Below are 24,366 nucleotides of genomic sequence, written 5' to 3'. Positions count from 1 at the left end.
CACACACACACACACACACACACACACACACATAGGGCCAGTGTGTGTGCAAAAGTGCAGACACTACTGATCTCTAGTAAAAAAAAAAAAAAAAAAAGTGAAGCCACCGTGACGTCATATTGGCAAAACCAACTTTATTACAGAGACCTTAAAACAATATAACACATTACAATCTCATATAAAATGATAATATAGTATAAAATCCAAATCTTTAATCTCTAGCTCTGTCAGTGGTTGAAGTTTTAACGTTGAAATGATTTCCTCAGTGATGAGTTTATTATCAACTGATGAGCAGACAGGTGAGTCAGCACACACACACAACAAAACACTTGCGGCTCGCGCCAGCACAGCAGCATCAAACACCTGGGACAGGTTTCCTTCAAAATGTGGCACAAAAAGGGGAGCCTGCCACCCAGTGGGCACAAAAAGGAATTACAACAAATGAGACGAGCTCAGCTGACTGAAACATCTCGAACATTTTACTGATTGATTGATTTTGGGGGTGCTGTTGTTTTAAAATTAAAAAGAACAATCAAGAGCAAATTTGAGAACTTTTAATTTCCCAAATACCCATAGACTAGTATTTTTTTCTTTTTATTAAGTATTTTCTTAGTAAGAGGGTTCACAAAAGATCAGAAAAATATATTTTTTCTTTTTTTCTGAAGACTAAAATGAAGAGGGAAAATGGCACTTTAGTTTCTGTGATCTTTGGTAGCTGTTCAGAATGCTACCTAGGACTGAACGATTTACTGTCATCATATTGTTATCTAGATATAAACATGTAAGATATTTATCTTTTTGAAGAAGGCTCAGATTTCATGCTTGTCACACTTAACGCATTGCTGAAGCGTTGTGTCGAAGCAGAGGTTGCAGCAAAATGTTTGATTTGAATTATTTTCATTTATTTATTTTATGTGCAGCCTCAGACAGTGGCTGGTCTGTTCTGATCAGCCTTTCTTTGGCCCCTGTTCCTTGGGGATCGTTTGCTGGCACTGACTACAAACGGCCTGTTCCTCTTCTTTCTTCATTCCTTTTGTGTCTTCATCTTTGTCTTCCCCATCGATGGCTTTGGCCCCCAGCGCTCCAGCAGTTCCAGCCACCGCAGCTCCGGCCGCGGCTCCGGCCCCCGCCACGGCAGCCGAGGCCCCCGCCGACAGACCCACCGCTCCTGAGGGGGGAGACACCAAGAACCAGGCGTTAAAAACCACCGTAGAAAGCAGTGATTCTCAAGTGGGAGAACACGTACCCCTAGGGGTATGTTGGAGTACTGCAGGGGGTACATGAGATACGTTTAAAAAATAAATTAAAAAATATCAGTCGTGCATAATTCGTAAAATAATCAGCTGTTCTATGATAAGTGAGGACGTTTGTTCACTCTGAGCGGGAAGATGAGACAAATCAAATCCAGAAAACGGATCCGTGGTTGAAGTGTAGCAGCGATACAGCTGGAAACAAGGAGGAAGAGGAGAAGAAGAAGCAGAAACAGAGATAACAGATTCTGCTCAGTATCAGGTTGTTGTTTCAAAATTTGAGATTAAAGTTGTCAATCTAGGAAAAACTGAAAATTTATTTTTCTGCTCCTGTGGGATTCAGTCTGAAGGAAATCCTGCTGGTTTGAGTCCAGAACCCCAACCTCCTCCTCAGCATCTGGACTCTGAAGAGACGTTGCTGTGACTTGGGCCGATTCAGAAGAAAACAATCTGCTGATTCTGGGCTCAGATCAGCAGGATCTCCTTGTTCCTGAATCCCATGTCAGAGTAGAATCTGCTGAGGGGATCAGCTGCAGGCCTGGGACACGGCCAGCGGCTGCAGAGTGTGGCTGAGCCAACCTCGCAAAGTCAACCCACAACGTTTTTCTTGTAAATTTACAACTTTAATCTAAGAAATCTGAGTTTTTTTTCTTGAAATATTACCCCGGCTTCCCCAGTTCCATTTTTCCCCCTTTGGCGCTAACAGGCGTAAACACCACACCTGCCTGCTGAGCAGATTTGTATTAAACTCTTACAAGTCTGTTGGTGTCTGATGATGTAAGTGAGGAAAAACTGGATCCAGGTGTTTCATCTCCTCCTACCTGCAGACTGGAGAATCGCCACCAGGCTCCCCGCCGCCACCCCTCCACCATTGGCTATGGCTGTTGATGACATCATGCTGGCAGCAAATGAGCCGGCAGCAATCCCAGTGGAGGTGAATCCGATTCCGGCCAGGACGAATGGAGCGGCCACGACGGCGCCGACTGAGAACAGAGATCAGAGACGGAGTGAACAGAGATTAGAGACGGAGTGAACAGAGATCAGAGACGGAGTGAACAGAGATTAGAGACGGAGTGAACAGAGATTAGAGACGGAGTGAACAGAGATCAGAGACGGAGTGAACAGAGATTAGAGACGGAGTGAACAGATTAGAGACGGAGTGAACAGAGTTTCGAGACGGAGTGAACAGATTAGAGACGGAGTGAACAGAGATTAGAGACAGAGTGAACAGAGATTAGAGATGTCGTGAACAGAGATTAGAGATGGAGTGAACAGACATTAAAGACAGAGTGAACAGAGATTAGAGACGGAGTGAATAGACATTAAAGACGGAGTGAACAGAGATTAGAGACGCCGTGAACAGAGATTAGAGACGGACTGAACAGACATTAAAGACGGAGTGGACAGATTAGAGACGGAGTGAACAGAGATTAGAGACGCCGTGAACAGAGATTAGAGACGCCGTGAACAGAGATTAGAGACGCCGTGAACAGAGATTAGAGACGGAGTGAACAGAGATTAGAGACAGAGTGAACAGAGATTAGAGATGTCGTGAACAGAGATTAGAGACGCCGTGAACAGAGATTAGAGACGGAGTGAACAGAGATTAGAGACAGAGTGAACAGAGATTAGAGATGTCGTGAACAGAGATTAGAGATGGAGTGAACAGACATTAAAGACAGAGTGAACAGAGATTAGAGACGGAGTGAATAGACATTAAAGACGGAGTGAACAGAGATTAGAGACGCCGTGAACAGAGATTAGAGACGGACTGAACAGACATTAAAGACGGAGTGGACAGATTAGAGACGGAGTGAACAGAGATTAGAGACGCCGTGAACAGAGATTAGAGACGCCGTGAACAGAGATTAGAGACGGAGTGAACAGAGATTAGAGACAGAGTGAACAGAGATTAGAGATGTCGTGAACAGAGATTAGAGATGGAGTGAACAGACATTAAAGACGGAGTGGACAGATTAGAGACGGAGTGAACAGAGATTAGAGACGGAGTGAACAGAGATTAGAGACGCTGTGAACAGAGATTAAAGACGGAGTGAACAGAGATTAGAGACGCCGTGAATAGAGATTAGAGACGGAGTGAACAGAGATTAGAGACGCCGTGAATAGAGATTAGAGACGGAGTGAACAGACAGAGATGGCTGGAAAACTGACAAAGATGCCTCTTTCGGGTCTCCGCACCTTTTCATGAACAAAATACCAAAACTGTTCCATGACTTCTCCCCATCACCCCACCCTTACCATCACGACAAACCCTTTTCTTAACTGTAACCACCACAACAAACCCCTTTCTTTACCCTAACCATCACGACAAACCCTTTTCTTAACTGTAACCACCACAACAAACCCCTTTCTTTACCCTAACCATCACAACAAACCCTTTTCTTAACTGTAACCATCACAACAAACCCTTTTCTTTACCCTAACCATCACGATAAACCCTTTTCTTAACCCTAACATCACGACAATCCCTTTTCTTAACGCTAACCATCACGACAAACCCTTTTCTTAACCCTAACCATCACAACAAACCCCTTTCTTTACCCTAACCATCACAACAAACCCTTTTCTTTACCCTAACCATCACGATAAACCCTTTTCTTTACCCTAACATCACGACAATCCCTTTTCTTAACGCTAACCATCACGATAAACCCTTTTCTTAACCCTAACATCACGACAATCCCTTTTCTTAACCCTAACCATCACAACAAACCCTTTTCTTAACTGTAACCATCACGACAAACCCTTTTCTTTACCCTATCCATCACAACAAACCCTTTTCTTAACTGGAACCAAGTAGCTAACAAAAGCTAACCAGAGTGGCTGAGGCTGACGTTTCATTGGTTAAGACAGATGGATGATGAGAAGAGATGCTAACAGCTTCTGACCCACAAGAAGGTGCAGTCGGGACCTACGAACCCAAAAACCCAAACCCGTTGGGGGGGTTCATGTAACTCTATAGAATTAATACATAGAGAGTTACATCAACCCTGTCAAAATAAAAGCCTGACCCTGGGGCCATGGGTGTCAGGGGGTTACATATTGTCTCACATTACTGTACATTGTTTTCATTTTAAAATCAGGGATTACAGTTTTTTTTTTTTTTTAAATAGACAGTAAGCAGCAATATTTGGTAAAATCAGCTGCATTTCAGGGCTCCCCGGTGGCTCCCCGGTAAAGTGCGCACACCATGTACCAGGGCTCAGTCCCGATCGCAGCAACCGGGGTTCAAATACAACCTCACGTCCTTTGCTGCACGTCATCTCCTCTCTCTCCCCTGCCTTTCCTGTCTATCTCTACTGTGACTGTCAAATAAAGCAGAAATGCCAAAAAAATAATCTTTAAAAAAAAATCAGCTGCACTTTTTAAAGCGTTTTAAAGTGATGTGTTTGTGGCCGTTTATGGTGCTGAGCTGTTATCTCACCTCCTCCAATCAGCGCTCCTCCCACTGTTGCTGCTGCAATTATCATCTTCTCTGTTGGGAGGAAAAGAGAGAGAGAGAGAGAGAGAGAAATGAAGTGAATTGTAAATGTATGAGAAAAACACTCAAAAATTCTGAGATTATGAAGTCACAGCTATCGGGGACAAAACTCAGAAAGCAGACTTTATCTTTTACTTTTTTCCAGGTGATTTTAGCGCAGAGACACAATCTACTCATCCGCATCTGGACTGAAGAGACATTGCTGTGACTCGGGCCGATTCAGAAAAAAAGGATGCAATGATTTACGTTTTTTTTTTTTTTTTTTTTTTTTAATCATAAATGTACGACTTACAATCTCAGAGAATTTCTGTTTTTTCCATCACAAATTATTGACTATGTAACCTCCGAATTTTTAGTTTTTTCCCCTCATCAATTTACCACTTTTATCTCAGAATATCCAAGTTTTTTCTTGTAAATTTAAGGACGTTAATCTTGGACGTTTGCCTCGCTTTCCCCGGAACGAAATCAAGGGCGTAGGTTTGATTTTGACATTGGTGGGGACATGAAAGCGCTCCAAGGCGGCGCCCCTGAAAGTTGATGTTTTTTTGCATTTGTGACTGCCATTTCACGTCATGTAGAGCTGATCAAATAAACAAGCAAATGATCATAATCAGAAAAAAAAAACTATTCAGGGATTGACATTAATGTTTATACTGCATATCTGAATACCTGTATTGACTATAAGAATTTAATAACGCTGTAATGTTGTAAGTTAAAGGCAACTAAAGAAAGACAAGCAGGCAATTTAACAGAGTTCTCGTCTTCATTCTAGTGCAATTGTGCATCATCATGTACATCAACAAGAGAATTTCCCTGGTTGGGATCAATAAAGTATATCTGTCTATCTAACAATATCATACATAAACCAGATTTATTTTATTGAAAGCCCAAGAACAAACCAGAGAAAATCTTCAATTTCCAGATGAAATATTTATTATGGTCACATATAAAGTAAGGCAGCGCTGGTCTCATTCTGACAGAGCTCACAGGATCTCTGTCAGAATGAGCCCTGATCTTTGAAAATGATGCACATTTATCTTCTTGGGCTGGGCCTGCCCCGTACAGAGGTGGGACTTAAACAAAAGTGAGTATAATTGGCCAGTTACCCGGACATGGACAGGCCAACCACTATCCACGCCTTGTTTCTAGAATGTGTTATGCTAGTGTGTGGATGTTGACTGGGCATGTATTTAATGCAGCAGACCGAACTAACAAGATAGAGAATATATACATACATATATATATACATACATACATACATACATACATATGATACATTGGATAATACAAAAGACATTGAGCTATAAGGCCAATTATAACAACAGAGTATAGAAAAAAGATTTATATATATATAATTATATATATATAATATATATAATTTATTAACATTTTAAATCATGGTTAGTAAAAATGGATAATTCCTGCTTCCCTAGAGACAACAGGCTGATGTGCCTGATAAAAGCTCTCATGTCAAAGAAGCTGAACTATTGTTTTAACTGCCACCTGACGAAATAAACAGTGAAGAAAAACATCAGTAGCTTAGCTGCATGGCTATTAGTGTTATCACCATTATTATCAACTCCATATCAGCAATATAATAAATAAAGTGGGCCTATTTTCTTTGAGTAACTTCGACTTTGACTTCTAAAGGAACTTCTTATGTCCACTTTTCTTTTTTTAGGACCCAACCTGGCTGTCCCTTATTACCAAACACACACATACACAGACACAAATGTGAATGTAAATGCCACCACTGATATTAAACTCCGTCCAGCTGACGTGACTCAGGCAGAACAAACATGAACAGCTGACATTTGCAGACACACACGGACTGCAGCTGATCCGCTGTGCACGTCCTCAGCCGCTTTTTCCAACCACATGGAGTGACAGCGGGGACGGCCAATCACACATGAGCAAGAAACGGCAGAGCCAATCGAAGAGCGATATTAGGTTAGAGGCGGGACTTCTAGCAGAGACCGACTGTTAACCCTTTGTGTACCATAAGCGCTGACGGACAGTGTTTATATTGGTAGGAACTGTATAGTGGCTGGATATTGGTAGGGATGTGTCCCTGGCGTCCCTACACCCTATTCTACGCCCCTGACGGTAATGGTTAATTAATAGAAAACAAGTTGGAGATAACTTATGAATTTACACGGTCTGCAATATTCCGGCAACATACTCATTTGCAGCCACAATAATAATTTTTTTGTCCTCCCCATAGCTCTCCATAATGACAGGATAGTCACAAGCTGCTGGTGTCTGTGTCACCCCGCAGCATGACTCACTTCTTTGCTGTTTGGCGTTGTAGTGAGCGGTCAGGGCGTCGACCATCTCCGTGTAGCTGTCGGTCGGCCCCGGCAGGCTGCGGAGGATCCGCCGCCCCTCCTCGCCGAGGTGGGCGAGCAGCCGGGCCGCCCTCTGCTCCTCCGGGCACGACTCTTCGTTCAGGTGCCGCTCGAACTCGGAGATCCAGTCGCTCCAGGGGACCGGAGGATCCCCTGGTTCCTCCAGGAAGACAGGCAAAGCGCAAGGAGCTGCTTCCATGGCTCGGTTCTGCTGGGATAGTCGTCCAATCGCTGCTCTCCGTCCACCTGACACCACCCGTCTGTACGCGTCCCTTTGCGCTTCGGCGGCTTTATCCAGTCCGAGCTGACCAATCAGGAGTCGCTGTAGCTGCTCGTGTCTCCAGTCTCTTTAGTTTCGGTTTCCCAGTAATAAAGGAGAAAGGAGGAGAGACGCCGACTTCACCTCCTTTCTGTAGGAGCGCTGTACTTTCGGTTTCCATTCTTGTCTGTGGTCATTTCACTGTGATACCTGCAGTGTGTTGTGGCCTTTTCTATAATTTATCTACACATCCGGTTCCTTTTACTGGGCACCCAGGTTTATCTTTTTCATATGAATTTGTATAGACGCGAGATGTTTCATGCTGCGCGCTCCTTGGTGTGCAGTCTTTTCTGAGGGACATTATTCATTATTGATTATTTAGCATGTACTTGCACCCTACAGGCTTTTAAATATTTTTTTCAACAGAAACAGTGTGCTTTTTATTTATTTATTTATTTATTTAAGTTTGCCGGCCATATCCAACGCAGGAAGTTTATTTAAAAAGGAGACAGACTTAAATATATTTCCCATTGATCTCTCCAAAGAGCAGCTGCTTGTCCTTTGCTTGATTGAGGGCCCAGGCAGCGCTCCAAAATCCTTTCTCTAGCATTAATCCGATGCAATTCTTTTGCTTTACAGATATCTTTAAATTGATGCATTTATTAATTCTAACTGTAATTTTTTTTTTTAAAAGACACTTAAATTCTACTATTCTGGTTAACGGCCGATACTCACAGTCGTGTACTCTCTATCAGGAGTGGAAAAAAAAATATTCATGCATCCCTGCACACATGGAAGCACGCTGCTTTAAAATCACTTTTTATTTCCAACCGCAGTTAACCAACACTTTACTTTTACTGTCTATTACTGTCTAAAAAAAAAACAAAACAAAAAAAAACAAAAAAACAAAAAAAACTGATTTTAAAGTGAAAACAGTGTAAAGCAATGTGAGACAATACGTAACCCCCTGACTCCCAGGCTTTTATTTTGACAGGGTTGATGTAACTCTCTATGTATTAATGGCCCCATGGCCATAATTATATATTATATATTGCTGCTTACTGTCCATTTAAAGAAAAGGGTTTGTTGTGATGGTTAACAGTTAAGAAAAGGGTTTGTTGTGATGGTTAACAGTTAAGAAAAGGGTTTGTTGTGGTGGTTAGGGTTAAGAAAAGGGTTTTGTCATGATGGTTGTGTTACGAAAAGGGTTTATTGTGATGGTTAGAGTTAGGGTTAGTCTGCTGTCTGCAGCCTCTCGCCACTCATCACTTTCTGTTTTTTGGTGTTTTTTTCCCCTCAGTGTTAACTGGCTGAGGGCAGCACGGCCTCCCAGGCTGTGGTTAGATTTTTTTATATATGTACATTTTGATTAAATAATTTTTCTACAACAGTGTGTCAGGGCCACTGTAGGGGAAAAAAAGTTGGACAGAGGGAATATTCCAAGAAAAAGTTCAGAATTTTCAAGATTAATCATGAGAAAAAAACCTGAGAAAATTCTGAGATAATAAAGTCACAAATTTGCAAGAAAAAAAAAATCAAATTCTGAGAATGAAGTTGTATATTCATGAAAAAAAACTATGAGAAAATTAAGAGGAAAAAAATCCGAAAAAAATCTCGTAATATTACTCCTCTTCCAGGCTCCATATTTATTTTCCCTACAATGGCACTAATACTCCAGTGTATTAAAAAAAAAAAAAAAAAATCATCATCCATCGTCATCCACCTGTGTCATGCCGGCACTGCCACAGGTGGAAGAATAAGTCACATTTATGAGGGGAAGGAAGACATTGTTTAACGTGAGTGAAAAGCATCATTTTAAAGCTGAGGTTTTGGTTAATTAACCAAAACGACCCTCTCTAAATTCAAATACACTTTCAAATTTAGTGTGTATGTGGAGTTAAGAGTGAAATTTGAATAATCTGATGGAATAATCTGTGAGAAACAAGTATAGGTAAGTTTAAGTTTCAATTCCTAAGAAAGGAAGATGAGGAGTGTGAGTTTGCTTTTAGGGAGGCAAAGGCCTCCAGGTGAGTCAACATCTTCCCAGAAGGTCCTGAGCCTCCGTATCAGAAACACACCCTGCTTAGTCAGGACGTCCAGCGGTGACACGGCCAGCAGAAAGTCCTGTTTCAGCCGAGCTTTTCTCAAGTGACCCGTTAGTGACTCAATCGGTGATTCAGATCAAAGAAATCCTAAATAATGGCTGATCTATTTTTTACAAGTGTAAACAAAAGCCCTATAATACAGTAAATACAGTTTACAGCACTTTTTTTGTCCCAGTCTGTCCCTGATGAGGGTATTTTCACCTCCATGTGGACTCATAACACGCCCAGGGATCTACACCACAACATATGCATCTAATTAAGTTTGCTGCACCTGTGCCAACACTCAAACATCTTCCTGTGGGCCACCAAGAAAAAAACAACCACAGTGTATGAGACAGAATTTAGATGTTTCTTTTCTTTTTACAAACGGCCTGCTACAACCATACAAAATGTGTGAAGCTGCCTGGATAAATCTTTCCTTCATTTCCTCTTCCTCGCCCAAAATAAATGTCCATGTTCTGGAATACATTTCACAGGGACATATCAAGAGAAATGTTCATGAGGGGGCCAAAGGGTGGCATGGAAATTTTAGGCGGTGCCAGATAGAAAGAGGGAAATCATCACTTTGTTACTGAGCAAACACCACACACTGTTTGAATCCAGAGTCTCCAGCTTCACTCAGTTCTGATGATTGTAGTTTGTTCACAGTGTAAAAGTCAAAATGAGCTTATTCTGGTTGGATCAGTGGTTCTCGTTCTATCGCTGCTGAAATCCAGACGCAAAAATGAGAGGAACGCTTCCTGCCGCTGCGTCATCTTACGCCACATTCACTTGCAGTTGGACAGCAGAGTTTCAGTTTTGTAAATCTCCAACCAGCGACATCATTATTGTTATTTTTGTATTAGATTGCCCAAACTGGGGTGGCATGGCCTGTTTTCAGTGTGGCAGCTCCCAGCCCATGGTAGATCCGCCCCAGATGTTTCATCACTTTGTGACGTGTCTACAGAGGAAGCCTGACGTCCTATAAGTGACACAGCAACACCGAAGAGCCCGAGTCGAATCCGAAGCCAAGCTCTGACCCAAACCAGAAGCCGGGGTACAGAGGCTCAGTGAAGGTGTTGTTGAAGGTGTGGAGGTGGGTCAGTGTGTCGCAGGAGACCCTGTAGAAGGACAGAGAGCCGGCAGGCCAGTCCAGATACACTCCAATTCTGTCAGACACGGAGGAGTTGATGTATATGGTTTGTCTGTCATGAAGGGCGGCGTAACCGGAACCGGTGCAGGCCAGACTCCAGGACGTGTCGTTCAATCCGAGACAGCAGTCGCCGACAAATCCGCTCCTGCTGATTCCCTTGTAAGTTGCTCCGACATAAACCCATCCCTTCCACTCCACCTCCCAGTAGCAGCGACCAGTCAGAGCGTCTCTGCAGAGCAACTGGTACCAGTCATCGAACCTGTCCGGGTGGTCGGGATACGGCTGCTTCTCTGCCACCCAAGTCACCTTCCTGCTGTCCTCTGACACAAGGAGGCTTTTGTCCGCTGTGTTCAGGTCGAAGGTGAGTTCACAGGCATCTGACAGAGAGAACAAGAAAAAAAAGGGTTAGGGTTAGCACTAAGTGACAAAGGAATGACAGCACAAAGTGGTAGGCCACGTAAAACCACAGAGTGGGGTCAGTATAGTGCGCAGAGGTCGCCAACTTTCTGCAGAGTCAATAACTGCAGACCTCCAAACTTCATGTGATCTTCAGATTAGCTCAGATTAGCGTAGAGAGCTTCATGGAATGGGTTTCCACGGCCGAGCAGCTGCATCCAAGCCTTACATCACCAAGCACAATGCAAAGCGTCGGATGCAGCGGTGTAAAGCATCACCACCACTGGACTCTAGAGCAGTGGAGACGTGTTCTCTGGAGTGACCAGTCACGCTTCTTCATCTGGCAATCTGATGGACGAGTCTGGGTTTGGCGGTTTCCAGGAGAACGGTACTTGTCTGACTGCATTGTGCCAAGTGTAAAGTTTGGTGGAGGGGGGATCATGGTCTGGGCTTGTTTTTCGGGAGTTGGGCTCAGCCCCTTAGTTCCAGTGAAAGGAACTCTTAATGCTTCAGCATACCAAGACATTTTGGACAATTTCATGCTCCCAACCTTGTGGGAACAGTTTGGAGATGGCCCCTTCCTGTTCTAACATGACTGCGCACCAGTGCACAAAGCAAGGTCCATAAAGACATAGATGAGCGAGTTTGGTGTGGAAGAACTTGACTGGCCTGCTCAGAGTCCTGACCTCAACCCGAGAGAACACCTTTGGGATGAATTAGAGCGGAGACTGAGAGCCAGGCCTTCTGTCCAACATCAGTCTGACCTTACAAATGCACTTCTGGAAGAATAGTAAGAAATTCCCATAAACACACTCCTAAACCTTGTGGAAAAGCCTTCCTGGAAGAGTTGATATAGCTGCTGTTATAGCTGCAAAGGGTGGGCCCACATCAGATTAAATCCTATGGTTTAAGAATGGGATGTCACTCACGTTCCTATGCGTGTGAAGGCAGACTTTTGGCAATATAGTGTATGTTAGTGCCAGGTGTGAACGGACGGACTCAGAGCTGTCAGCTTGTGATCGAATCGCCAGAGACACATTTAATGCCAGGCGGAGACACGGCCTCTGATCTGACAGGCCAGCCGTCATCTTTATTCACAGCAGGCCTTTAAAGAGATGAACGTACTTTCATGAATAAATGAAATGGACACTTACACTTCCTCAGACCTGGCTTTAACCTCTGCACTCCACCGTGGTCCACGCTGCAGGAATAAACAGTTTCACATTTCAGATCCACATCGGAAACAGAATCAAAATCAGAATCAGAATCAGAAATACTTTATCGATCTCCGAGGGGAAATTGGGTCATTGCAGTTGCTCAGATTCACAAAATTAAATTATGAGAAATTGCAAGAAAAAGGAAACAAATACTAAATATACAAATATGTGACTTACAAATTGCAAAGAGTATGTGCATTACGTATAAGTATGTGCATAATGTGCATTAAATCTAAATATGTGTGTTCATCCTACAAATTGCAGCAATAAATACAGGAATACGAAACTGAGCATATGCAAAAAAAAGCATACCTATTTATATCGCACTGTTGAATGGTTGTCAAGTCCTTACAGGAATAAATTATTGCACAGTTACTTAGTTAAGTGGTTAAGCCAACAGTTTAAATAGTGTGCAGTCTACAAGTATGCAGTTATTGATCCACATGATCCACTTTGTCACAATAAGACAGCGCCAGTTTTATTTTTTCGCTTTGATGCAGCCAAGCTAACGACTCCCATAGACTTCAAGTCTTTATGCTAAGCTAACAGGAAATGCTACCCATAGGAACTGAACCACAGAGGAGAAAATGGTGTCCAACATCTGCTCTCAGTGTGGGGAAGTCGGGAAAAGGGGATTTTGCCCAAAATGTTGGAGTGCTTCGTAAAAAAATATCCCTCAGCTTCTCAGTCTGACGAAAGCCGTCAGCCCTCGGCCTTGTAGGAGACGTTGCCTCTTCATACCTGAGCTTGTCCAGTCTCCATGTTGGATCCTCCTGTCCAGCAGAGAGCAGCTTCTCTCCTGAGGCTCCTGGATGATTGTAGCTCAGGTCCAGCTCTCTCAGGTGGGAGGGGTTGGAGTTCAGAGCTGAGGCCAGAGCAGCACAGCCTTCCTGTGTCACCAGACAGCCTGACAGCCTGCACACACACACACACACACACACACACACACATACACACGTTAAAGGCAGAATGAGAATGTATAGACTCATGCAAAACAAATCCTCTGCATCCTGACTTGTGAGCCCCTAGGAGTGTGTGTGTGTTGGTGTGTGTGACCCTGCCCTCTGTCTGAATTTTCTTATTTTGCTGAGCTCGAGATTCTTCTGGGTGTTGGCCTTTGGGCAGTGGGTGTGCAGCTCCCAGCCAATCACAGCGCAGTATGGCACCACATTGACCACATCCCACAGGAAGCTACGAAAATCATGGATGTGGCCTACAGAAAAAAGGAAATCTAGCGAGGCGAAACGCCAAGCGGACAAAGTTCGCTCCACAATGGGAGTGAATCTAGGACGGTGAAGGCGTTCGTTCCGTCACCATCCTAGGAAAGGAAAACGAGCTGCTGGCGGTTAGCTTAGCCAGGGAGGAGGGGCCAGCTTTGTGAATGTTGTGTTTACAAATCACAACAAATCCTACTCGTTCTGCCTTTAGGTTTTCTTCCACCAAAGTATTGTTTATTATTTGTTACTGAGAGTTATTCTTGCCTGACTTGGCAAGAACGCTGTACACCCACGACTGCAACCCCCAACATGGAGAAAACTCTATTGTGAAGTTTGCAGATGACACCACCATTATCGGCCGGATTTCCATCAATGATGAGTTTTCATATTGGGAGGAAATCAACCATCTTGCAGAATGGTGCACAGAAAACAACCTTCTGCTCAACGTCAGCAAAACCAAAGAGCTGATAGTTGATTTTAGAAAAAAGGAGGCAAAGACACACAACCCTGTCTACATCAATGGAGCTGAGGTGGAGCAAGTGAGCAGTTTCAAGTTCCTGGGAATCAACATAACAGAGAACCTGACATGGACTTCACATATCTCTGCCCTGGTTAAAAAAGCCCAGAAATGGCTGTATTTCTTAAGGAAACTTAAGAAAGCAAAATTCCCATGCCAAGTTCTTGTCAGCTTCTACAAAGGAGTGATTGAAAGCATCCTGACTGGAAACATCACAAACTGGCATGGGATGTGCACGGCCCAGGACAGGAAGACTCTGCAACGAGTGATTAAAACTGCCCAAAACATCATTGGCACCCATCTACCAAGCATCAGTGATATCGGGGAGGTGAGGTGCCTGCGCAGAGCCAAAAGGATCCTAAAAGACAACACCCACCCCAGCCACAGCCTGTTCACCCTGCTGCCATCAGGCAAAAGATACAGAAGTATTCACTGCCGTACCACCAGACTACAGAGCAGCTTCTTCCCTCAGGCTGTGAGACTCCTGAATGCACCATCCTCACTCCTCCATGCTTAATAATTCTATTTTTTATACAATCAATCAATTAATTAATCAAGAGGGAACCACACTTTAATTCCATTATTCAACCTGTTCTATAATGACAAATAAACTTCCTTGTATCCTTGTATCCTTGTAACTTTTTGAAATGATTATTCTGAAATTGAAAAGTGTAAACGACTCGGATCACACACAGGATCAGTCATTTCCACGCCTCTCATCGTCTATGTAGACAGCACTGCGATGCATTCTGGTGGCACTGTGTTGCGTTTGTGGAGACAGGGCGTGACGTTGGCACGACTCGCCGCCTCTGGAAACTCCTACACGACCTTTAACTACCACCAATCTAAAATGAAGACAGATTCAGTAGCTGCAGGTTTTATGTTTATTTCTCACCTCAAATGCTTCAGAAACACATTTGGCTGAATTGTTTTTGTAATGTCAAAGAAAGTTTCTGAGCCGCCACGTTGTTGAAAAAGGAGTTGAAGACCAGGTGAGGGGCCGCATTCCAATTTTACAATTTATTGTAAGTTTCTATACAAAGGCATTTTGCTTCAAAACACATTCAGTTATATTATGCTACCTTTCCTTTTCAAAATCCTTTTTTAAATCAGTTGATAAATTATTGTTATTTTATTCATTCTGATCTCATCACCAGTGTGTGATACTGCGTCTCAGTGGGAACAGTGGATTCATCCTCCTTCCCAGTTTATTCAAGTCAAGTAGTATTTTCGAACTGGCACTCCTCAGTAATGGCAGTATGGCACACAAATATCAGTCCAACTCATATCTGACCCTGCCACCTACAGGATTGTTGGTGCATAGCACAGCACCGCTGTGAAACAATCAAAAGAATATGAAATTTATGTTTTCCTATGAAAACATAAATTTGGCAGGGGGTTAGATCCGAGGGCCTGATTAAATTTAATTTTTAAAATTTTTTCTTTTTCATTTCACGGGCCAGATGTACCCCCCAGGCCTTATTTTGAATTAGTTAATTGGTTTGGCAGGTTGTAGATAATTTCATCCCTCAGCCCTATTCATTGTTTTGCTTCCCTTCAGCAGCTGTCACTTTGGCATAGCAATCATGGCGTGGCTCGGTACCGAGTGGCGGTACAGGTCACCCGTCCTTGTCCCTGTCCCTTGACGCTGCAATGTTTTGTTTCCTTGTGTTGTACTTTGTTGCATAAAAACAGGAATACTGCAGGAATCCTGACCTGAGAGTATCCAGTCTGCAGTGTGGACTCTCCAGTCCAGCAGAGAGCAGCTTCACTCCTTTATCCTGCAGATCGTTGTGACTCAGGTCCAGCTCTCTCAGACTGGAGGACTGGGAGCTGAGAACTGAGGCCAGAGCTGCACAGCCTTTCTCTGAGATGTTGCAGCCACTCAGTCTGAAGAGTTAGTAATAAAAACAAAAAGGAACTTTAAAATAAAAATACACATTTGATATAGTTAATATATCCAGTTGTCTTTTTCACTTACAAGGATATATTGGAGACTTGGACCACTGGCATCATACTCAGAAGAGCCTCTTCTGAAGCAGAGTATTTTTTCAGGTCAAACACTTCTAGATCTTCTTCCGATGTCAGCAACATAAAGACCAGAGCTGACCACTGAGCAGGGGAGAGTTCATCTGTGGAGAGACTTCCTGATCTCAGGTACTGTTGGATCTCCTCCACTAGAGAATGGTCATTCATCTCATTCAGACAGTGGAACAGGTTGATGCTTCTCTCTGGAGAGGGATTCTCCCTGATCTTCCTCTTGATGTACTCAACTGTTTCCTGATTGGTCTGTGAGCCACTTCTTGTCTGTGTGAGCAGGCCTCTTAAGAGGTTTTGATTGTTCTCCTGTGAAAGACCCAGGAGGAATCGGAGGAACATGTCCAGGTGACCATCTGGACTCTCTAAGGCCCTGTCAATGGCAATCCTGTGGACCTTTGATGTAGATGTTTTACTGAAAAGCATCCACACATTTTGGACAGTCAGGCGGGGCATGGGCATGACACTCTTGTTTCTGTTATGTAGTGACAGGACCACATGAACTGCAGCCAGAAACTCCTGAATGGTCAGATGAACGAAGCTAAACATCTTGTCATTTTTCATGTCCCTATTCCGTCCACGATGTTCTTTAAAGATCTGTGTGAATACTCCTGAGTACATTGAAGCTTCATTGAAATTAATGCCGCTTTCTTTTAGATTGTGTTCGTAGAATATAAGGTTGCCTTCCTCCAGCTGGTGAAAAGCCAATTTTGCAAGTGACTGAATGTACTGGATGCTCTTTTCAGTGCCATACTTCTGCTTTGTGTGATTGATCTGAAACACCAGGAACTCTGCGTACATCTCAGTCAGGGTCTTGGGCAGGTCTCCTCCCACGCTGGTTTTCAACACGTCCTCCAGAACTGTAGCAGTGATCCAGCAGAAGACTGGGATGTGGCACATGATGTGGAGGCTTCGTGACGTCTTGATGTGGGAGATGATTCTGCTGGCCTGCTCCTCGTCTCTGAATCTCTTCCTGAAGTATTCCTCCTTCTGTGGGTCAGTGAAGCCTCTCACCTCTGTAAAGATGTCAGCACACTCTGGAGGGATCTGATTGGCTGCTGCGGGTCGTGTGGTTATCCAGAGGCGAGCAGAGGGAAGCAGTTTCCCCTTGATGAGGTTTGTCACCAGCACTTCTACTCTGGTTGGCTCTGTCACATCAACATAAGATTCTTCATCAGCAGTGAAGTCTAGCTGAAGGCGGCTCTCATCCAGACCGTCCAACACAAACAGGAGCTTGAATTTGCTCTTGTCATAGTTGGAGTTTCCAGATGTCTGTATTGTTGTGAAGATGTGATTAAGAGCCTCCTCCTGGATGTCGATGGTTTCCCTGATGCATCTGTGAATGAGCTCTGCAAAACGAAACCTTTTTCCCCTCAGTAAGTTTAGTTGGCGGAAGGTGAAGGGGAATGCAAGATGCACATCTTGATTGGCTCTTCCTTCAGCCCAGTCCAGGATGAACTTGTACACAAGGAAGGTTTTGCCAATTCCTGCAATACCGTTGGTCAGCACCATTCTTATGGGTGTGCATTTTCCAGAAGGGTGTTTGAAGATGTCACTGGGTTTGATTGGCTTCTCTGTGTCCGTTGACTTTCCTGATGCCATCTCAATCTGCCTGACCTCGTGCTGCTGGTTGATGTGTACAACTCCCCCATCTGTGACGTAGAGGTCTGTGTAGATGTCATCCAAAAGCTGCTTATTTTTTCTCTCTGACATACCTTCTTGTACGCACATAAACCTGTCCTGGAGGTTAGACTGAAGCATACTTTGGAACGATGTGATTGGCTGTGGAGCCTTTGGTGTAGGCACCAGCAAATCTGTGTAGAACAAAATGATATACATTGAAAAAAGGTCCAGGCCGATGTTTGTACCAGGCAACCTCCCCCCCCAACCTTTAACAATGGAGACCACAGCCAGTGTGGAAAAAATACCTGCACAACCACTGAAGCAGCTCCACTTGAGCAGCTGGGGGTTCAGTGCCTTGCTCAAGGTTATACTGACAATTGCGATTAAATTGGAGGGAAGTACTAATTCACTTTTCCAAGTAATGGTGAGTTCTGAGATTTGACCTGTTGATCCTCGAATAAACCCAACTCTGCATCTCTTACCCAAAGAAATTGATGCTTCCAGGCATTTACTTGGTTGCCTCTGGGTATTAGCTGGTTTCAGTCTTATTTAACTGGAAGACAGTTTTTTTTTTTGTTTTTTTGTTTTTTTTTTTTATCAGGTTGTGTGCTTACATTTCAGAAACTCATGGTATTGATTATGTTATTCCTCAAGGACGAATTTTGGGACCAATTGTTTTCATTCTATAAGCTCCCACTGGGAAACATTATTAACCATCTCCATGTCAATTACCCTTTTTTTTTTTTTTTGCTGATGACATATAATTGTACATCTCTGTTCCACCAAATGACACAAATGCAATGAATACTCTTATTTCCTGTCTCTCTGACATTAATGTATGGTTGTGTAAAAACTTTATAACTAAATTAGGAAAAAACAGAGATTCCTTTCATAGGACCCAAAACCGCAAGTGAAAATCTGCACCCAGTGCTTGGCGGTCTTAGCAAGCAGATTAAAACACACATCACAAGTTTGGGAGTGATTTTTAGACTCAGATTTAAATTTTCATTTTCATTGTAACAGGGTCATTAAAACAACCTTCTTTCATCTTAGGAATATCACCGAAGTCAGACCTTTTTTTTTTTTTTTTTTTTTTTTAACTCAGAAAGATGCTGAAATGCTCATTCATGCTTTTATTACTGGTGGTTTAGACTGATGTAATGCACTCTTTACAGGATTACGTAAAAAGTCTATAAGAAAACTGCAGATACTCCAGAACTCAGCGGCTAGAATTTTGACTAAATCAATAAAAATGGATCCACAGCAGAAGACCCTGCGCTGGCTCCCTGTATCTTTTAGAACTGATTTATTTATTTTACTTGTTTTTAAGATTTAAATGACCAGGCTCCTCCAAACATCTGAGATTTTATTTCATTTTATGTTCCAGCCAGATCCCTGAGGTCCTCCGCAGCTTATCTGTTAGATGTTTTATGTATCCCAAAAAAAACCTGGTGAGGCTGCCCTCTGTTTTTAAACTGCGGAACAAACCGCCTCTGGATATCAGAATGACAAGATTGCTTGGTATTTTTAAAAGGAAACTAAAGACCTGTCTTTTTAATCTGGCTTTTATTGTGGAGTAATGTTACAGCCTTAGTTTTTCAGTCTAATCATCTGGTTTTCATATTTAATTCTATACTCATTTATTTGTTTTTAACATTTCATAGTTTCTTCTTATTGTGATTTTTAGTCTAACATTTTTTTTATTGTTTTCTGTTGGGTTTTTTCTGTGTTCTTTTAATCTTGCAGTGTGAGGAACTTTGAGCTGCTATATAAATAAAGTTGAGTTGAGTTCCATGAGCTGTGATATCAAGTGAAAGAAAAGGATCCCCCAAAACGTTCATCATTTTAACAGCCACACTGAATGGACAGTGCCAGTCGACCATAACTTACCTTCAGCCTGGCTGCTGTCTGGGATGAGGTGAGGAAGAGGAGCAGCCTGTGACTGAAGGGCGGACTCTGAAGTCTCCCCAGCGCCGCTGACATCTCCTGAGAGACAAAGACAAACGCCACCACAGCTTGAATTTAGATTTAATGAGTTTAACATCCACTCTGCATCCTGCTGCTCTCCCCCCTCATGCTCGAGCAGTAGGACCTGGAACATTTTTTGACTCATGGTGTAGTTTTGAGCACTGATTTGGCAAAACAAAGTGTTCTGTTATCCACTGCACTGTTACCACGACACGTCTCGTGTGTGACGTGTGACATCTCGCTCTCAGGTCATGTTTTACTGCTCATTATTTCACTGATTCATTCATTCAGTCATGGTTTTATTTTGTTCTCCTCACTCAGATACTTCATCTCTTGCATGCTGTGATTATGTAGTCATGCCCCGGCTGGATTCACCTGTGTCTCATTAACCTTTTCGCCACCTCAGTGACAGATTTTGCGTCAAGCGTTCCAGCGTCATTGACCGAGCCTTGTATAATATCTTCTAGTGTTTTTCGGACCTCTGCTGGTTTCCCTGGACTTTGCATAAGCCTACTCCTTTTGTTGAGTCGTCACTTAATGTATGTCGCATACAGGTGTGTTGTCATTACTCAAGTTGAGTGAGAAGGAAACAAAAACTAATTAATGCTCATTGATTACAGAATTGACCTGCTGCTACTTAGTCTAGCTTCACATAGCGAATTACTATTAAAATTAGCAAGATAGGTGCTCTGATGGAGAAATAATGCTGTGCGCTTTGTATGACTTTTGCAAGGTGTTGGACTCTGGATTAGAAAAGTGACATTCTGAAAGCCTAAAATGCAGACTATACACTCTGGATTAGGTCGAAGAATGCACGTGTTAGTGATTAGATGAGATTATAGACACCGAGCTTTCTTCACATTCTGTTCAATCAGAGCAACCATGCCACTGTTAAACAATACGTCAGCTACAACTGGGAAAAAACTGTCGAAAGAATCAAGATACGGAAAATCTGACGCTGACGCTGAATATCTCAAGATCTGCGAGGAACATAAACCAAAAAAATCCTGAGGACGTTTCTGGATCTTTCACAGCTGTTTTGATGTAATTCAGCACAAATTTCAACCACATTGACAACCCATCACTCAAATAACTGACGGCCATATCAGAGCAATCCACTAGTTCCATGAATTGTACTTTCCATGAAGTATAATTGATATTATACTGATATTGTGACATAAACTGCATTATCATTTGCAATTGTGCATATGGTAATATGGTCATGTGACAGAACGGTTGTCTTTTCTGGTTTCAAAGGCTGTATTATGTGCAAAGGGATGATGTTTTCTGAACTTAGTAGAATGACTGTCAAAAATACTGTCGATATTAAGGTATTCAGTCAAAGATACTGGGACATTTGATTTTGTCTGTATTGCCTAGCTCTAGTATGACCACTTCTTGGTTATATCTCCTATCCAATAATAAAATCAGACAGTTCATTTTGACTAACCTGTGTCTCCTGACCTGATGCTTGACAAATTCTGCACCAGATCGTTCCTGTTGATCTTCATTAAAACCTTCTTGGTCACCTCCAGGCAGTGTTGGTTGTAGGTCTGCACCATCTGGTCCACGGTGTCTGGCCTGTCTGCCCTCTCCAGGCGGCTCTTTGGGATGGCTGGGAGGCCTTCCAGGCTGTCTGTCTGCTGCAAGAACCACTGGAAGATCTTGAGGTCATCGTCCCCCAGATCATTCAGGGTTTCCAGGAGGAGCTCCTTAACCGTCATTGTTGCTCCCTGCTAAAAGAGGATGTGTTAAACTCGAAGGGCAATTATACGCTTTTCCATCCACGGCCACATCCATCAGCTCCTCCTGGGGGATCCCAAGGTGTCCCAGGCCAGCCGGGAGACATAATCCCCCTGACGTGTCCTGGGTCTGCCCCGGGGTCTCCTCCCAGTTGGTGGTGCCCAGAACAACTCAACAAGGAGGCACCCAGGAGGCATCCTAACCGCCTCATCTGCACAACCTTATCGCGGTGGAGGGCGTTGCGGGCCCCTGTGACCCTGGGAGCCATGCTATCCGGAGCAAAGGGCTCCTGCTAGGATCTCCCAAAGCGGAGAGGTCTGAGGTCTGAGGTCTGAGGTGAGTCCCTATGAACATCCAACCAACATTATAGTTCAAAACCTCAAGCACCTTTCAATCTATTATTCCAGACCACGGGCCAGGAACCTGGGGCCATATTTGACAAACCGTGACGGCTTATTAGGCCGAACTTAGGAAAACATGTCCCCCTAGGGGTACATCCGAGTACTGTAGGGGGTTTTTAAAAATAAATTTAAAAAAATATCAGTCATGCATAATTGCTAAAATAATGAGCCTATGCTGTAATAAATTCAGTAAAACTGTAAATGTTGGTGTTATAAAGCACATTTGATATTTGGGTTTCCTGAAGGTGTGTGTGTGTGTGTGTGTGTGTGTGTGTGTGTGTGGTTTCGAGGACGTTTGTTCGCTCTGAGCAGGAAGACGAGACCAAACAAATCCAGAAAGTGGATCATTGGTTGAAGCTGGAAACAAGGAGGGAGAAGAGAAGAAGAAGCAGAAACAGGAACAAGAGAATCTGCTCAGCATCAGGATGTTGGAGCTGGACTGACCCTCTGACCACAGGAGGGTTTCTGCCCTTTTTTTTGGCACTGCTCAGGGCGTACTTGACTGAAACAAAATTATTTCAAGGGGAAGCACTATTGAAAAAACATTTGAGAAGCACAGGCCCATCACATACACACACACACACACACTGTTTCACAATAATGGACGTCAGACATAGGGAACTAAAAGTCACCATTGCAGCATTTTTCAACATAACATAATTTCAACATAATATTAAAGCTTTGCTTCATCTGAAAAGGAAAAGACATTTTTACTCACAACAGTCTTTTCCTTTTAAGTTTCATCACTGCTGATATTTTTCATCGGACGCTCTTGGTGTTGGAATTTTGTTGGAATTTATTCAACGCATCGTAGCGGGATTTCTTCTTCCGGATGACATTCAATTTCAAATAAATAAATAAATATTACATAAATATTATAGACATGCAGTCATCTTCAGAGCTCAAATCTTAAACACAGTTAAAAAAAAACAAAAAAAAAAAACTCTCCAACTCTCATCAACTTGTTTCCAGAATTTTCCTGAGTCAAGAGTCATTTTCTTGATCCTGTAGTGTCTGATCTGCCTTGATCTGCCTTGTTTCAACACATTTATCCCTTTTTATGCCAAACAACAAGTGGGATTATCTCACCCCACTGGCAGGGTAGGAAGTAGGCGACTTCTGCCCCTGAGCTGCATGGGGAACATGTTGATTTGTTTTACACTTCGCTTCACATGTATCCTTGCTGTCACACCATTTACGAGATTTCCTCACATTTGACTAACGAAATCTGTTTCATCAGTCTTGTGTCAGGCTGCTGCTTCACTCAGCCAGCAATAACAACACACAGGAAACTATTTTCTGGAACATTTTCGTTTTGGCCCCAAAGTCACAATTTTGTCGCACAGAAATGTATAAGAAACATATCCTTACCTGGTGAACTGGTGAAAGGGACCTTCCTCCTCCATCTGCAGAGGAGCACAGTCCGGCAGGCGTTGTTGTTTTTCCTCCTCGGTCAGTGCCGAGCTCTTCGTTCATCTGTTCACTTCACGGTGGAGAACAAGCGGGCTGGCATCAGACCTGTGGCCAAAAAACACCGGAGACCTCAGACGTGTCAGGTTTCATGCAAGACATTCACACATGGGGAAGTGTGCTTTCAAGAGTCTGTGTTCCCGCCTGCAGGGGGCGACGTCGAGGCTACATCTGGGCCAAACAGAGTCAAATGAACGGCAGCCAATGGGACTTTTCCAGAAAAAAATCAGCTCTCTAAATCAGTGTGCTTCTCAGACTTTTTTCAGTAATGTTCCTCCTTTATTTTTTATTTTATTTTCCATCAAGTTTCCCCTGACCAGTTGGGGGGAAAATGGTAGAAAAAACAAAACAAAACATATACACAGGGTCAGTCCAGCTCCATCAGTGTCTGAACCAACAACCTGATACTGAGCACCTTGTCTTGTTTACTGCAAAAACTCAAAATCTTACCAAGATTATTTGTCTTATTTCAAGTCAAAATGTCTCATTACACTTAAAATAAGACATGATCACCTCAGAAATAACTTGTTTTTAGATGATTTGCACTTGTTTCAAGTGAAAATTCACTTGAAAATTCACTTGAAAGAAGTGAAAACAAGCAACAAATTTTGCAAAAAACAAGCAAATTTTCACTTGTGACACAAGTGAAAATTTGCTTGTTTCACTGGCAAAATTTGTTGCTTGTTTCAAGCTAATTGAAAAAAATCATCTAAAAACAAGTTATTTCTGAGGTGATCATGTCTTATTTGTAATGTTTGTAGTGTAATGAGATATTTTGACTAGAAATGAGACAAATATTCTTGGTAAGATTTGGACTTTTTGCAGTGTTTCTGTTTTTGTCTCATCTTCCCGGGCAGAGTGAACAAACGTCCTTGCTCGACGACCACGGCAGCAGATTTAACACACACACACACACACATCTGACACCTTCAGGGAACCCAAATCACACTTACATTTACACTTACTATAGCATAGACTGATTATTTTAGGAATTATGCATGACTGATATTATGTAAATGAACACTAAAAACTCTCATGTACCCCATGCAGTACCTAAATGTACCACTAGGGGTACTCCTAAATGAGAACCACTGGTCTAATTGATGTTTTTTTTTTTTTTTTTTTTTTTTTTCCACCTATAGCAAAAAATGAAAACGAGCAGCCGCTGCTTCAGAAGCTCC

At 42.9% G+C, this 24,366-nt stretch overlaps 2 protein-coding genes across 2 annotated transcripts; both read right to left on the bottom strand.

Moving 5' to 3' along the window:
• Positions 1-795: 795 nt before the first annotated feature.
• On the bottom strand, positions 796-7,374 carry LOC115363547 (interferon alpha-inducible protein 27-like protein 2B). Its single transcript, XM_030057814.1, has 4 exons — positions 7,041-7,374; positions 4,696-4,746; positions 2,072-2,233; positions 796-1,168 (listed from the first exon to the last, which is right to left on the bottom strand). The coding sequence occupies exons 1-4, from the start codon at positions 7,297-7,299 to the stop codon at positions 948-950; spliced, it is 693 nt and encodes a 230-aa protein (XP_029913674.1). The 5' UTR covers positions 7,300-7,374; the 3' UTR covers positions 796-947.
• Positions 7,375-10,415: 3,041 nt separating this feature from the next.
• LOC115363495 (NLR family CARD domain-containing protein 3-like) lies at positions 10,416-23,207 on the bottom strand. Its single transcript, XM_030057748.1, has 8 exons — positions 23,087-23,207; positions 21,022-21,307; positions 19,519-19,589; positions 15,925-17,798; positions 15,660-15,833; positions 12,951-13,124; positions 12,147-12,193; positions 10,416-10,973 (listed from the first exon to the last, which is right to left on the bottom strand). Exons 1-8 carry the CDS (start codon positions 23,189-23,191, stop codon positions 10,426-10,428), a joined length of 3,279 nt encoding a protein of 1,092 aa, XP_029913608.1. The 5' UTR covers positions 23,192-23,207; the 3' UTR covers positions 10,416-10,425.
• Positions 23,208-24,366: the final 1,159 nt, after the last annotated feature.

This window comes from Myripristis murdjan, chromosome 8, assembly GCF_902150065.1.
Source record: "Myripristis murdjan chromosome 8, fMyrMur1.1, whole genome shotgun sequence".
In the NCBI taxonomy this organism is placed as follows: domain Eukaryota; kingdom Metazoa; phylum Chordata; class Actinopteri; order Holocentriformes; family Holocentridae; genus Myripristis; species Myripristis murdjan.
The sequence above is the reverse complement of the archived record's forward strand: the minus strand, read 5'-3'. Positions and strand labels throughout refer to the sequence as shown.